The sequence below is a fragment of the Dermacentor albipictus genome, chromosome 10 (genome assembly GCF_038994185.2).
Source record: "Dermacentor albipictus isolate Rhodes 1998 colony chromosome 10, USDA_Dalb.pri_finalv2, whole genome shotgun sequence".
Classification (NCBI taxonomy): Eukaryota; Metazoa; Arthropoda; class Arachnida; order Ixodida; family Ixodidae; genus Dermacentor; species Dermacentor albipictus.
In genome coordinates, this window is record NC_091830.1 from 52865433 (window position 1) to 52882095 (window position 16663).

Here is a 16663-nt window from a genome sequence, read left to right on the forward strand (position 1 = left end):
GACTGGGCAACCTTTCGTGTTGTTTCTGATCATGGACCTCTAACAGGAGATCACCACATGCAAGCCTTGATACCTTGTAGCCTGCACCAAGGACATCAGTCAAGGACTTGGAAACTAGAAAGGGGGAAATTTTTTGTACTTGTTTATCGGATTTTTCTGAATGGATCACATGGTAACGTGGAAAGTTTGGTCTTTGACGTCCAAGGAACCGGAAAACTTCATCGGTGCGCCCTCTTTTGTGGGGGCGATCAGGAAGCGGAGGGAAAGAGGTTGCCATAAAGGGATTGAATTTGCAGCAATAACGCCAGCCACCCACCGTGGAGTCCTACAAGGGGACGCTACAGGGACTGTAAGTACAGGTCCTGCAAACGCCAGCTGTACGTTATCAATATAACCAAATATGAGATAACCTAGGTTGGGTATTCACACAAGGTTAACCCTTGCTGCCTGGAAAATTAGAAGTGAGCGGAAGGTAGGAGAAGACAGGAAAGATGGAAAGTGAGAGAAAGACGAAGCCTGGAGGGAGAGAGAGACAGGAAAAGGCAACTACCAATTTCCCCCGGGTGGGTCAGCTCGGGGTTTCCGTCTACGTGAAGCAGAGGCCAAAGAGGTGTGTTGCCTGCGCCGGGTCGCCTTAAAGGTCCGAACACCCGGCTTCGGCTCAACCCCCAGGATCCCCCTTTCCCCGGACACGGCTAAGCCGCGCACGGCTACACGGGGGAGGCTCCGACCCTCGTGTGATCGGGTACGTGGTGTCGCAACGCACCAAACGCCCGCTGACGCAGACGCCCCTGCGTAGGCAGGAATGCACCCAGACTTTTTGCCAAATCGGGGACAAAAATGGCTGCTGATCAAGTATGTCTGTAATCAACGATCAAGCCTCTGTTGTTGTTATCGCCCTAAAACAGGTCATGCATGTGGGCCCCATAGGCCCTTTAGAGACCTTGAGACAATGGGCATGTGTGCGCGGAGGGGCAACTTGTGACACTCTTCATGTGCAATTCGGTATGTGCCACTGAATATGTCGACAGTCTCGGCCAGTGCCACAGAATCAGCATGTGACGTTATGTATAGATGCCCGAACGGTCAAGCATAGTGAGGAGGAAGCGGTATCGGCCACGAAAAAATGGAACAAAAGTCGGCCACAGGGAATCGAACAAATAGTCAACAGGAAGAGCCGAATGCGAAACGAGAAATTAGGCGAAAAGAAATAGATACCAGTGCATCGCATTGAGCAAGGAGCGTTGAGCTACGTAGGATTGAAGGAGATAGCGAAGTAAGAACGGTGCAGTATACGATAAAGGCGCACTTAACACCGATTCGCACATGTTCCTGGGATCCACCATGTTTCCCTCTTCAACTAAAAGCGAACATCGAGGACGATCAGAGTATACGGCACTGCACCAGGCGATAGACACCATCGGCATGACAAAAGCCCTCCATATGTGGAGCTGTACTGCTTCCTTTTATGCAGTTCAAACGAATCACGAGTAAAAGTGTCATATATTGAAAATAGAAGCTGAGAAAGAGAACTTGGCTGACATGGGAGTTAAAGAAAAAAGCTATCCGGTACAGGAGACAATGAATCGGTTAAAACATACCAATTCCTTATTGTCCTTAGAAAGAAAGCTTGCCTGAGCCACTCAATTCTAAACAATCTCTGGACCTTTTTAGTTGTCTCAATGTTCCCATATATATACGTAAGCGTTCGAGGAATTGATAAAAGATCTGTTGATAGAGAGGACGCCTAGTGGGCGTCGCATATCGTGATGAGAGAGAAATGTCTCTACGGAAACATCGTCCATGTAAAGAAAAAAAAAGAAACGAACCAGACGCTGCGGTGGTTTTCTCTTGCTTTTATTTACAATTAGCTTTGGAAGAGTCACCGATGTTCGCAAGAAAACTCATTCACAACTGGCGCTTTTCCCATTCATATGTCTTGCAGACTGTAAGCATCACACGGGGTGCTGCTAAACTTCTCACCGTGAACCACAGAACTGATTGAGAGACGCGCTTAGAAATGAACACGGCTCTTACCACAGAGGGCATTATCCCTCGTCCTCCATTCAAGGCACATGCAGAGTGTCACGCAATGAATACCTGCCTACAAAAAGCGCAATCATTTTGTAGCGTGAGTGACTTAAAAAGTAGAGGTTATACGGTTGCCGAGCCACTCCACTTAAACGTGACGTGCGACTTGATGTCTGACAGCCAGAACCCATATAGGGCAGTTAAGGTTCGTCGCTTCAGACAAATGTCGACGTGACTGCACGGAAAGGTTTAGAAATGAACTCCTGAAGTCGTAGAAAATTCAAGTGGCGAGCTCTTTGCGCGAAGCTTTCAAGCTTCATGCATTAATGAAAGACGGTTAGTTTTTTTCTTCACGTTGGCACATTTTGTTTCTTCAACTCGCCTGTTCCTTACCGTGGCGACCGATAAGAAGCAGTGAAAGTGCTACGTCATACTGATGTGTCGTTCTCTTGGGACGCACCTCGATTTCGTGACCTTTGCAAGAGAGAAACACGGAAGGCATGGCTGCCTCGGCAGGTGACGACTACGTACTACGGCCTACGGTGCTTCAGCTGAAAAATGTTGCCCTCGTAATCCTTGCCATGGCGCTTCCGGTAGCTGCTTGCGTAAGTTGTTTTACTCGTATGCGCTCGGCTTGAAATGGGTTACCCATAACACGGATTACAGATGCTATGGCGGCCATTCGGCCATGTTGTCGGGCACGCGGTCATTGAGTTGTTCTGGAATGTCCAGAGCTGTGCATTAGTTCAACGAAACGTTGTGTTTTATGTAATCTTATGATTTGCGAAATAACCGGTACGTTGTTGTTGCTGGGCAGAAAAGCATTCTTCTTGCGAAAACATGGCATCGAACATTATTAAGCCCGCTTTGATTGAAGCGTTTGTGTGAAACCTACATGATGAAGAAAAAGAAAACGCCTAGTACAATAATAGAATTGAAATCAGCTCTGTGTGCAGATTATCATCGATTTAACTTTGTCGACTAATGCTTGTACCTGAGATTGGAGCACTATATAGTAGAAATAGTGTTACTTTCTTAATAAAAGGATATTTTCCCTGCCAGTTTGAATAACACAATGGTACCTGTTTTAGTTAAAGGCGGCAATCAAGTTATTATAACCGACTACCAATCCCTTTATTTCTTTGCCTGCATTTCCGAAGACATTCGAAAGTATTATTATAAAGAATTTATTGGTTACGAAAGCATATTTTTGAAGAGAATGTCACTTTGAATTGATTGAGATGCAAAGAATCAGCCCAACTACTACCAAAATAGCTCCTTCTAGAAAAAGTAAGCACCGGGAACACCACTCGTATTCTTAAATATTTTAAACAAGTCAAATCTATTAAACCGTGTAATATTTTCTTTCCATAGCCTACAAATACGATGTTCATCTTGTTCCTATTTCGTATTAGGATCCATTAGCTATCAAAGACAACCTGATTTTGTTAAATGCTACATATATAAAATGCGAGTAACCCAAGACGGTGTCCCACAGGTCATAATATAACAGCTATAAATAAGATTACAGGCACGCTGTAGAAATCATAATTACGACCAAACAAATGATATTTCTTGCACGAGTCTTTTTGTCAGTCTGTCTATTCAGAAGGAAAGTGTGTTAGTAGTCATATCGTAGTCTAAAGCTTCATAGTTGCGCTTCTATGCGGGTGATACAAGCTCTAAAAATAAAAAGGAAGAAAAGGAAAATAAGTTTTGTGAACTCATGGTGGCACTTAGAGTATAAAAAGAAGTGCTTTCGAGATCTCTGCAAAGACAAAGTTGCAGAAGAATCTGATGCACAACGTGTCATACTGCAGATATAACGTCGCAGAAATTCGCTTCAATTTCCCAGCCGTTAGAGAGGCATTCAACCATATTACGCATTGACAACGGCGAAAGCTGGCTTCCCCGACATGCCTTAAGCAGCAATTTTCTTTTCCCATTTGTTGGACCATGCACGATGACATTCCTTGATCACGGTGCTAAAATCTGCAATGATTTCCCGCTTATATTTAAAAACTACCTCCCCGAAATTTAAAAACTTCCAAGCCGGCTGTATTTTCTTCAGTCATAAAAACGGTACTGGATCATATATGCTACGAATGCTTGAATATATATTTGTTGCTTCACTTTAACGATGTGGATAAGTATGCGCTTGTATAGGGAATTCAGAAAAGAACTTTTCACGCCTATAACTTGTTGGGAACAAGGTAGAAATGTGAAGTGCAAAACGCGTGACCTGTAACTGCGTCATCGCTTCTTGTCGCAGTCGCTGGAAATTGCGTGCGGTAAAGCGCACTATTCACGACGGTGCGCTATATTCGTATAATTTAGCGACTTTTCGTTAACTGTCGGTTTGTTATGATTTAAGCGGCAAACGAGGAGAGATGTTCTTTCGCGAAAGGGTGCCCTATATATTTTTTCAGTGAACTTAAAGATGCAGGCAACTATAGCGTTGTCGTTTTGTCTACGAGGTTGTTCAATGTTGAAGGATGATAACACGGCCTAAAGTGACTTGCTGTTGGCGCATACGCGACATAAATAAAAAAAGCACAGAAAGCAAACACAGCACAAGAGAAAAAGAGGGCGCGCACAAAACAAGTGCTACCCTCTAGTGCTTATTATATATACATGTGTTATTCACGCATGCGCAGAGGCGTTCATGAGAAAGAAAAAGGAAGAAAGTTTGACTATACAGAGTACGACTCGAAGAGTGACTATTTTCGCGTATGAAAAAAAAAACAAGGCAACAGAAAGCTTCACTTTAAATGTGCAGCTGAAGCGCTACGGATAAATTTGCTACGACTGATTATTTTCCATCCTTGAAAGCTGCTGTCCGCGGTGAAGCTAACATAAAGTTTTGTCGCCTCAAATCTGACCCTTATTTTTCTTTCCACAGAGAATAGACGCTGAAATTAACCCGTCCGGTGAGTGCAATCTTGATTTCCTAAACGCCAAGTTTGCAATACCATTTGAAATTTGAGGCATATGGCATAACGAAGAGCATGGTCGAGTCGAGAAATAAAAACTTTTGTGGCCCTGTTTCAGTGATGGAAAACAATAGTGTCAGTTTCACCTCAAGGTCCGAGCAATCGCATCGACGGCAAGGCGTAGAGCTGCGCTGGACCACTTCGGATGGCGCTCCAAGCAAACGTGTGCTCGACACGTCGTCACAAGGCAGTCCACCACTAGGCTGCTTTCTTGCTGTCTCACGACTGTCTCAGAAGTCTGGCGTGATGAGGAGCGTCGCCAGGGTGGCTGGGGAGGGGGGCATCGCGGGAATCGCAACTCGAGCGTGCACTGAATGAGACGGACGCAAGAGCGTCTACGTTGGTCAGCAGAGCCAGTCAACTGTAAAACAATGTTAGCGCGACGTTTACTGCCTTTCGGCTCAGAGCAATGCGCACACGCGCAGAAGCTCAGGTGGAACGCTCAGGTGTCCCCTCGCAGAACGCTCACGCCAGCAGTGGAAGGCATAAGGCTGTCTTCCGGGGCCGGGGGAGGCGGCAGGTGTAGTATTCTGTGCATGTACGCTAGGTGGACACTTGCATTATGCCCCCCTGTGGCTCCGATTGAGCAGAGTGGAGCGTCGATGGTGCGTCGACTTCACTTCGTCGCATTTGCAGCCAAAGGCACTTCGCCTTCACTGGAGACACCAGGGAGTTCGAGGTTTAGGGGACGCAAGTGCTGGGGCCCCCTTCCCATGCGCCGTCGATAGCGGGTCAGCATGACGGCTGCGATGGTGGCGCCACCGGTGGGAAAGCGCTCCGGGAATTTGTGTAATTGCTTTCATAATGATAAATTCTTCATAACTCCTGCACCAAAGGAACACGCCTTACAGATTCGCCGACTTGATGTGAGGTTATCGAAACGAAATAGCTTTTGCCACTTTTACGGCCTTCTAGCTTTCGGTGTTCGTCATGGGATGCTCTACGCATACTTGGCAGGCGGATTCACATGTTTGCTTTTCTGTGCGCCACTGTTCTGTTGATCGCATTAGCGCATGGCTGAACATACTATTTGACGTCGAGTACGGTTTCATTGAAACGACTAACGGAATTGCACGCCAGTGTAGTTGATTCAATATCTTTGGACGCATTTCGTGCACATGGCTCTTTATTAATATATTTGCGAGAAACCGACCGAACGGAAGCATTGCTCCTTTTCCCTTTTCAAAAAAAAATTAAGACAAGAGAAAAACATACACTGTTTTCTACTCATCAAGAAATCCCGCTATTGAAGTATATACTTCCTGCAAGAAAAATATTTAGGTACCGCTTGTTTCATCAATTATTGTATGGAGAACAGAGCCGGTCACTGCCACATTTGTACATGTAGTCGAGATAGAGCTAAATATAGGCCAACTTGCTATATGAGTGCTGTCATCATCGATAATGATCGTGTGATTGGTTGAACTGAATTTTGGGGTGCCCACATAAATTTTACATCTTCGATAGAGTGCTCAATACATTCGTACAGAATTTCGTGGACCTACATCTGAAGTAATACAAGTGTGAACTTTATGAGAAGTTCAGGTATCTCAAGGTACTATTGGATACCATGGGGCTACGAATGCCTTTGGAATTCATCGCAGGTTTCTTTCGTCCAGCGTACTTGCTTGGGGGCGCACTCCTATAAAGTTGGGGAAGTATGCAAAAAGAAAATATTTCATTCCCTGAGGATTCATACAAGAAATAACGACTAGTACGAATACAGGTTAATCACGCTAAGGGTTGGACAGTATTAAAACGATATTAAAGAACCGTTGATAGCTATAAATGCACCATGCGAAATGCCGATCCCACACGCTGGAGGAATCGGTTTAAGTGAAGCTATCACTGGTGTTTGGAAAGACTGTGCTCTTGGTTAGCGAACATCTAAAAATATGCAGCGCAAGAACTAGTTGGACACATCTGAACTGGGAACCATCTCGCAAAACATAAGGTTGTTGCGCTCGATCACTCGATTCCCGCGCATGGCGACAACTGAACGACCACGATTGCGAGAATACGGGTGCTTAACGAGGACCCAATGACGACGATTTGTTGTTGTCGAGCGCATGACGACAATGACATGGCGACATTGGAATTACTGCTGCATAATGACGACGGAGGAGCGATAACGACGGCATAACAATGACTACGAACTAACAGTGACGTCACGGCGAACATGCCACGATGTTTTCGTTGGTGACGACAGCTTAATGAGCAAATAAGTATGACGATAAAATGACACCGACGGTGTAAAGGTGTCAGCCTCACGACAGTGGAATGGCGACGGTGCAGTGACGATGATACCATCCTGCGCATGATGACAGGGAATGGACGACGACGGCACGACCACTACGGTACGATGGCGACAACATGATGCCACTTGCATAACGACGCTGTTATGGCCACGACGGAATGGCGACAATGGGATGATGGCTCTGGAACCAATGATTTTTCCCATGATAGCGACGGCCTGACGACAGTGGCATGCCGAATCTGCAATGACGGCGTTGCTATCATGAAGACGGCTTGCAGACGACAGCAAGACGACAATAAGATGACGATGCTAAAAATGATGACGTCCGTATGACAACGACGGCGTGAGCACGGCCGCTCGATGTCATTGGCCAGACAACGCTACAGTGACAACTGTAGAGGGACGACGGCGTGAAGGTGACGATGTGACGTTATCGGCACGACGACCACGGAAGGACAATGGTGGGAATGAAGGCGACAGAAATAGTAGCGGAGGGATGACTGGGACGACCTGACGACAAAAGCGCGCGTTGAGACTCGTTTGCGCTTGCGCAGGACTTCTGTAGCACCAGGTTGCGTCGTTCTGCACTATTCCGATACGGTGACCGACACGCCCCCAATGTCAGACGCAATGTGGCCCAAGTTATTGTATAAACGGCAAAATAGCAGCCGCCAGCAATCGAAAAGTGGGGAGAAGGGCCGAGGAAAGGGCTTCGCTTTAATATTTGGCAAAAAATGCTATTACAGGTCACACAGGGGAAAAAAACTGCCTGTTCTTTCTTTCTCTGGGCCCTTCCGCACTTTGCTGACCGAGGATTTTACTATATTATTGAACAGCTTACGAACGTGTTGATTAACTTACGCACAGGACAGCACATCTCTAACAAATCGCCTTACGTATAGCTATCTGTACCACCCCTAAATGTGTACCTGTGAGTTGTTCTGTTCTCTGAGGAACTGTCCACCTTTCCTTTATTGAAGCGAACTTTACAATGCCTTATTTCTCATTGTCTGGTGCGTCTGCTCGGTCAATATCTCGTTGTTCAAAGTGGGCCGATCCCAGAGGCAGTGAAATTAGCTGTCGCATGCATCACGTGAATCACGTCGGGGAAGGTGTGGGGGAGGCGGGGGGGGGGGCGGGAGGGGATCTTTGAGCGTTGCTGGTTTGTCGACCAGGCCTTAACTGGTATATGCTTTAAACACGCTGCAGAAGGTGGACAGGTTTATAGCATCGAATTTGCCGCTTCATGGAAACTTCGCTTCGCATAGATTCCAACATGAGCGTTGGATCGAAATTTAGAGTTTTTTCGTTTCTGTCAGAGAAAATGACCTGTGGTCGCCCCCAGCTTATCACTTTGACGCTAGATTCAAGGCAGGGGTAATTGCGCAACCATGAGAGAGGCGTTCCTTTTTAGCAACGAAAGTAAAATGGCTCATGGTGACGATGAAGGTGATTATGGCAGAGGCAGCATACAACATAGTTTTCATTGAGTAGAAAGTGTTTGACACTGCATGCATATATCTTATCCACTTCGAGCAGTTGAATAGGACTAAAATCCTGAGGAGGAAATTTCAGGGTGCGTAAGAACAGGAGATCGCGTCATCTGTCCAGTTCCTGCAAAACGTACATTTTTTATGACATAAGCGAATTCCCCTATGTTGTCCTTGGTGTCAGTGTTTGTTGGCTTCTTATGAGATGACTAATAAAAGTTAACCCCTTTCTAATTGTTCACACACACACACACACACACATATATATATATTCCAAGAGATGAGAAGCGTAGCAGGGGGTGGCAGTAAGTTAGGTGGGCGGAGGAGATTAAGAAGTGTGCAGGGACAACATGACCACAATTTGCACAAGACCGGGGTGATTGGAGAAGTGTGGGAGGGGCCTTTGCCCTGCAGGGGCGTAACCAGGCTTTTGAAATACATATATATACGGTGCATTGCAGGGTGTGGTGAACTGGAGTCGACGGGAAGGATATACAACGGCGATCCAGTCACCAAGGAGAACATTCCATGGATGGTGAGTGAAAATTGTGGTCTTGATTCCCCTTGCTATACTTACGATTTATGGCCAAAGCACGCACTTTCATGAAAGCTTTGCATACATAAAGATGGGTCGAGGTAAGATGAAATAAAAACGAATCTGTGAGTGATAGTGGTAGTCGCGTTTTCCATTAATGCAAATGATAAAAGCTCAAGAACACTTCGTAATACGTGAATGTAGGAATGTAGTTCTACTGGGATTTTTCAAGCACGACAAAAGCTCTTTCTAACTGCTTCACATTATTCTTTATCTGGTTTGAATGAACACCTGAGACCCCGTAGACATATGACTAGGCGAGCTTTACTGAGTGTTCATTCACGCCTTTCACCTTATCCACCACTCTCTGAGACATACTGCTAATAGTCGAAATACAGCCAAGAGGAGAGGACGCCCAGAAAACGTTAGCGACAATAATTGCCGGTGCATATTATTGTCTATATATTCACATTCAAGAGGGAAAACCAGCCTTCAGTTAATGTAGGCGTTGAGTCTGCGTCTTCAGCCGTTTGAACAGCACAAACCCCAAACGCTGGCTCACGGAAAAATAATCACCCGCTATAGATCACCCACTTTTCTTTTTTGCAGTCACGAGCTCGTTATAGCAGGTGGCGTTATTCACGTCGAAACGCAGCACCTGCTTACCTAGAGATAGCTGGGTGTGTCGTACGTTCCGCAGTGGAATTAAAGTCGCTTTATAGTGATAGTTAGGAATACTGGGATAATTATGAGACGCGAGAAGATTTATTTCCTTCTTGGTTTTGGTATTCCAGTTTTCAGAGAGAAGAAAGCGACAAAGTAGATACTTTATTCAATTTGCATGTCGTCTCGTGATCCAAAGGGAGATAAACTTTCCTCCAAGACAACGGCTATGTAAGATTCTGAAATTTCAAGAGTGGATATCCAACGGGAAACTACAGCGCGGGTAGGAAATGATGGTCCATAAAGTTCGCGAAACGTTTTTTTCCCGTGACGACCACAAAGTAGCGTTTATCGAGACAATGTAGGAAGTGAAAATACCAATGACAAACACAAAGTTTCTTGCCCCTGGTGCAGATTGTTGCGCACATATCCAGCGTCGTGAAAAAATTTGGGGTGGCCAGCTGCCGAGAGAAGCAATCCGGGCTCAACAAAGCAGTAATCGAAGTATTTCTTTTTTAGAAAATTTTAGTGCAAAGAAGAACTAACGAACAAATATTCACTCTATTACAACTCGTCCTTGTTTACCTGGCACAACCTCCTAAAAGATGACATGCACTATAGATATGCAGCACGAAACGGAACTTGCAATAGCCTGTGAGCTGGCTGCAATAGACATTAGACATTAGACATTATTTATTCATCATGAATTTGTACATCAACATAAGCAAACAACTGTTGGGCCCATAGCCAAGGCTAGTGTGGGCCCATGTGGTATACATGCGTTTATGCTGCGGCGATCAGGACAGTGACGAACAAATGTATATTGATTATACATAATTGTACAGGATGAGAAACAAGAGGGAAAAAAGAAAACATACATCAGCGCAACAATACAATAGTATTACAGAAAAAATATCACCACAAAGACAAAGCAACATTCTTAACTAAATTTTTGAGATATATAATCTTTTTATGGAAAATAAAAAGTTACTGGCACTCTTCACTTCTACTGGTAAGGCGTTCCATATCTTTGTACCATGATACTGAATTAGTCTTTGACCGTATGTAGGCTTCGCATCTCCAAAACTGTGGAATTCCGTACTGCGGGTGCGTAAAGTTAACCTCACTGGAAACCATCATTAGCTTGCGAAAAATTGCACTTACACTTGTATGGCAACTGCAGACTAATAATATCGGATCCGAAGGCTCTGTAGTAGGGCACCCGCAGTACTTCGGTACTGCGGGTACCGAATTTCTTTGTAGCCGCTAAATACTACTGTCATATAATCCAGTCCACCACAGCCGTCGGGATACGGTGCTCAGTGGAAGACATTGCATTTTTAAAGTACTTTTCGGCCTGAAAAGTGCGGGTGTACGTTACAATCGAAGGTTCGTTAAAATCTGATAATTGCGGTATACACGTGTGATCGTAACGATCAAACAAGCGGTGCTTCTGGCTTGAGCTTAATGTTCTGACTTCGTGTGCAGCAAAAGCAGCGAAAACAGCAACATATATAAGCGTAATATGTAATGCCTATGATCGGTTGCCGGCATAAGACAAAACGGTTGAACTGTGCCGACCTCTATGGCATCATGGCTCGCTATAACAACGTAGTGACATTCTGTGCAAGTTTGGCGTTGTCGTATGAACGAGCCACATTATTGGTGGATTGTGCTTCGTACAAAGATGGTCAGGCCTATATTAGAAAATGTGGCTTTGGGTTTCCTCCGGAATCATTGCGATCACGCGGGGGTTTTTTCTGCAATTTGGCATTAATTTCTCGACAAAGCACATCCCATGTTTTTTTCGTAGCTGCTCGTACTCCAGTTGTTCTGCTTTGTAGCCTCACGACGTCTATTTGGAGCAGCTTTTTCACAATTAATTCCTGTATTATATAATAAATAAATAAATAAATAAATAAATCAATAAGTAAATAAATAAATAAATAAATAAATAAATAAATAAATAAATAAATAAATAAATAAATAAATACACTCTTTATTTGTGTTGCTATAATTATAGACGCTGTTTGGTAAATCACATAATCTGTTATCGTGTATTGCGCTAAGTTCCATTTGTTTCTAACGTCCTGAGAGCCTGCTAATCATAGCAGCCAAAGTACAGATAAGAGCAATCGCTAGCATGCAATGAATAAAGCCTTTATTTTAATGAAAGGGAAGGCTCTAGGCATGCAAATAAATTCGCGATAATGAAGTAGCATTAGACTCAAGAAACCCGCTCGAAGTTACAACGACCAACATTGGGCGAATACGTGCACTGACTATCATTCTCATACTCAGCGAGCAGCTATACAGCTCAGCACGTGTACATTAGGGAATGTGTGGTTTGAGGGAACATCTGATGAACACGACATCGCTTGAAACGTTACCTTATATTTTGTTTTAAAAGTCGCACATTTCTTTACACAATCTTGACGAGATACAGCCATAACACGGGCGTGGGCCATTGCGGTGCAAGTTTTCTGGTCATGCCTATTACCCTGGAATCTTTTGGAGGTCGAAGTGGTGTGTGAACTGGAACTCTTGGGACACTTAATTTCATCATTTTTTAAAAGAATTTCTGGCTACCGAGTTCGGAGTGCAGCCTTTAATCGAGTATATACGCTAATTTGACCAGCTGGGTCAACGGTATCAGTTTAGAAAGATTTCACGGTGTCAACGGCTATTATGCCACGCCCATTCTTGTGTGTAAGCATCGCTTCGAACGCCTGGAGACAGGGCTTTGGTTGTTTTATACCTACGTTTCGCGGAATGACACTCAGAAGATGGTTCTCATACTCCGGCCTTCAGGAGGAATGGGCAATTCCGTATTTGTGCGCTCTAGTGAGGAACACCGGCTGGAGAAAGTGGTGCAGGCAATGAACCGTACCAAATGAGCGTGCATTTTGAGCCCTCGCTATTTAATACCACAGAAAAAGAAGAAAAAGGTTATCTGCGGGCTTGAACCTCCCAAGCCCGCAGAGCGAGTTATTGCGGTCGTTCGAACACAGAAATTTCGGACATTTTTCCTTCGGCTAGGTGTCAAGCTTCTTCATACGTCTCTTTGTGAATAATATTTAAAAATGCCGCACGAATTTCAACAACCCCGAATGAGACTCAAGCCCATTCACTTGAAACACTTCACCCACGGGCACTTTGCGAGACCCACTCAAATTCACAGGTTTCCCTGCGTCTGCGCGAGAATGGGTGGGCTGAACTGGGGGTGAGTCCATCATCCTATGCTTCCAGGTCATGAACTGCAGCTTACCAGTATCATGGATTATAAAGATCATCATCATCATCATCATCATCATCATCATCATCCTGTTTTGTGTCCACTGCAGGAGGAAGGCCTCTCCCTGTGATCTCCAGTTACCCTGTCCTGCATAAACAGGTTCTAGCTTGTGTCTGCATATCTTATGGGCTCATTATCCAACCAATTCTTTTACCGTCCTGTATAGCACTTCCCTTCTCTTGGCATCCACTCTGTAACTCTAATGGTGCACTGGTTATCCAGCCTACACATTGCATGCCCTGCCCAGCTCCACCTTTTGTTTTAATGTCAATTAGTATACCGGATATGCCGATTTGCTCTCTGATCTACACCGCTGTCTTCCTGTCTCTTTGATTTAAGGTGAGTGTTTTTCCTTCCATCCCTCTTTGTACAGTCCTCAACTTGTTCTCGAGCTTCTTTCTCACCCTCCAAGTTTCTGCACCATATGTTAGCACCAGTAGAATGCATTGACTGTACACCTTTCTTTTCAATGATAGTAGTAAGCTCCCAGTTGGGATCTGGGAATGCCGGCCGTATGCACTCAAACCCATTTTTATTCTTCTGTAAGTTTTCTTCTCCCGATCATGGTCTGCTGTGAGTATTTGACATAGCAAACTTACGTCTTCACGGACTCTAGAGGCTCGTTAGCCATGCTGAACTCTTGTTCCTTTGCCTGGCTATTGGACATTATCTTCGTCTTCTGCTATATAATTTTTAACCACACTCTTACACTTTCTCCGTTAAGGATCTCAATCACTTGTTGTAATTTTCCTCATTGTTGCAGAACAGGACATGTCATCTGCGAACCAAATGGTGCTGAGCTATTCGGCGTTGTTCCTCACTCCTAAGCCTTCTCAGTTAAGTAGTTCAAATAAAAACAGCAACACCGCAACACAGCTTGAGCGAGTAAATAGCACAGGACAGAGCGCTGAAGGAGGAGGCCAGCGCTCAAGGAAGAGGTCGCCGCTGGCCATTTTGGTCACTTTGTAACCTTGGCGGAGTGTGTAGGTCAGATGTTTGGATACGCAGAAAGATGAAATTACGCTAACGGTCGTTCCAGCATTAAGACTATAGATGACGTGAAAACGTGGGAAACGTTCCTTGCGTTTGACAAAAAATTTAAAGTTCTCTTCGGTGCACCCTCTTTTTGTAAGCGGGTGATCATTGAGTCGGCGGAATGATGGAGCCATAAATTATTCACTCATTTCGGCAGTGATGCCAGCCGCCCACTACGGAACCCAACAAAGGGACGTGACAAGATTTGTGCATAGACAAAGCCAGCCATCGCCAGCTGTACACAGCCACTAATACCCAATATGTACAAATAAAGTTGGCTATCGCACAAAAGGTTAACACTCAGTGCCCAGAAGATCGGAAATAAATAGAAAAGGGTATGAGACAGGAAACATTGAAAGTGTAAGAGAAAGACGCAGATTGGAGGTGAGGATAGGAAAATGCAACCACCGATTTCACCAGGATAGGTCACTCCGGAGGTACAGTCTATGCGAAGCCGAGGCCGACGGGGTGTGTTGAAAGGTCCAGACGCTCAGCATCAGCTCAGCCTACAGGATCGCCTTTTCGCCGGAGATGGCTAAGCTGCACACGGTGAAACGCGGGGGGGGGGGGGGGGGGGTCCAACCCTCATGTGCTCGGGTACGTGGTGTCGGAACACAACAAACGCATGCTGACGTGCACGGCTCTGCGGGGAACTAGATTGAATACTTCTTCCAAGCACGCAGCGAATTGCATTGGAGAAATTGCGTCTCCTTGTCTGACCCCTTTCTTTATGGGTTCCTTTCTACTTTTCTTGTGGAAAACCAAGAAAGCGCATACCTAGCGCATTCCGCCAGCACAGAACAGTGGGTGTCTCAAAAGAAGATAAGAGCACACGGAACATAGGAAGAAATGGTGGTGGAGCAGGCAATGACCTGAAATCTTGTAGTTCTAACATTCAATATACGAAAGAGAACATGACTTACAAAGGCGCTAAAATGTTGTAGCTGAAATCTTGGGAGTTAGCGTAACAGTGTGTGAACTGGGCGGAATGTGTTATGGATAGAGGCGACGATCAGTTGCTTACTAGAACAACAGAGTCGGTGGTCAGTGAAAGGGTGAGACTCAGTAGAGGGCAGAAGAGGATAAATCCAGTATCAAAATTAATTCACTTTATTCATGTCCGTAGTGAGGTAGGAGTTACGAGAGATGTATATATAGAAGGAAGCCTCCTAGTGGGAGGCTGAGTTCAGACCTGCTAAGTATGATGACAAGTATATTTAAAAACACAGCAACGACAAAACATGACAAAATACAACTATAAGATCCCGTGAGGTGTCGTAACGTAAAGATGATCAAAATACAACTTTACGGAATAAATCATTCAGGTAAAATCAGGTAACGAATAATCAGGTAACGATAAAATTAAGTGTGCGATGGGTTGACCAAGTTTGCTGCAACCAGGTGGATTTCTCCGAGCGAAAACAGAGCTAACATGATCGTCGCTTCGAAACGCCTTCATCCCACCGCGGGGAATTAAACAGCCTAAGAATGATGACGCCAGTGCGTGTGCGCAATTTATACCACAGGTTACTTTTGAAAGCTCCACACCGTTTGTTTGCTCAGCGTCCCACAGATGTTACAGGTTACACGTAACCTCTTGGCATTCAGCACATCAATTGTTGTGGACATTTTTTCACAAACGTTTGATGGTCAGCGCTATGCTCACCTCCAGACAATAGCTAAACTGTGATGGAACAAATGGCCTATAACTATATCAACCGATCAATAATTGCGTTCTTATGCTTTTACGGTAAAAAAAAAAAAAACGTCTGGTCTTTCTCCTTCGTCAGGTTGGAGTTCTCACCAATATAGTATCGAAGAAGAAGCTTTCTTTGTGTGGTGGAAGCATAATCACAAGGAACGTGATTCTGACGGCAGCGCATTGTTTGATGAAAAAGTGAGTAATTTCAAAACCTTTACGCTTCAGAGGTACTGCTTGTTTTTTTTCTGGGCAGAGGCCTGCAGGTATATAAAACACTGGTCTGACAGAATAGCTGTGGCCAATTTATACCTACCTCTCAATTAGGAGTAACCAGTTTTCAAAAGACCGGTCCAATGAATGATACGTTACGTTGGGGATGGACAGCTATATAATTTCTTTTGGCAGTGCAATGACACGCATGAACTGTACGAATGGAAGAGGCAATCGCTTTGTAAAAAAATATGAGGGTTCAGTGCAGTGAAAGCTAAAAGCGTATGAAGGATTCGCTCAAAAAATAACTTGTCGAATATATTATTACGATATTATCAGTTATTACCCGGTATATTACCCGAGAGACGAGCCGCCGCGAGAACGACGACGAAGTGGGTCTGTGCCCTAGGCGCGAGTGAATGTAGGCCTGGCGATCTGGCTTCAGTCCAGTG

The 16663-nt window shown here is 44.8% G+C and overlaps 1 protein-coding gene across 1 annotated transcript in view; it reads left to right on the forward strand.

Annotated features, from left to right (window-relative positions):
• The first annotated feature begins 2329 nt into the window (after positions 1-2329).
• LOC135907645 (chymotrypsinogen A-like) overlaps positions 2330-16663 on the forward strand; it is a 42345-nt gene continuing 28011 nt past the window's right edge. Inside the window, exons 1-4 of the mRNA XM_065439340.1 lie at positions 2330-2636; positions 4934-4961; positions 9233-9306; positions 16090-16196. Of these exons, the coding sequence (XP_065295412.1) occupies positions 2532-2636; positions 4934-4961; positions 9233-9306; positions 16090-16196 (314 nt within the window). The 5' untranslated portion in view covers positions 2330-2531. The remainder of the gene's footprint in view (positions 2637-4933; positions 4962-9232; positions 9307-16089; positions 16197-16663) is intronic.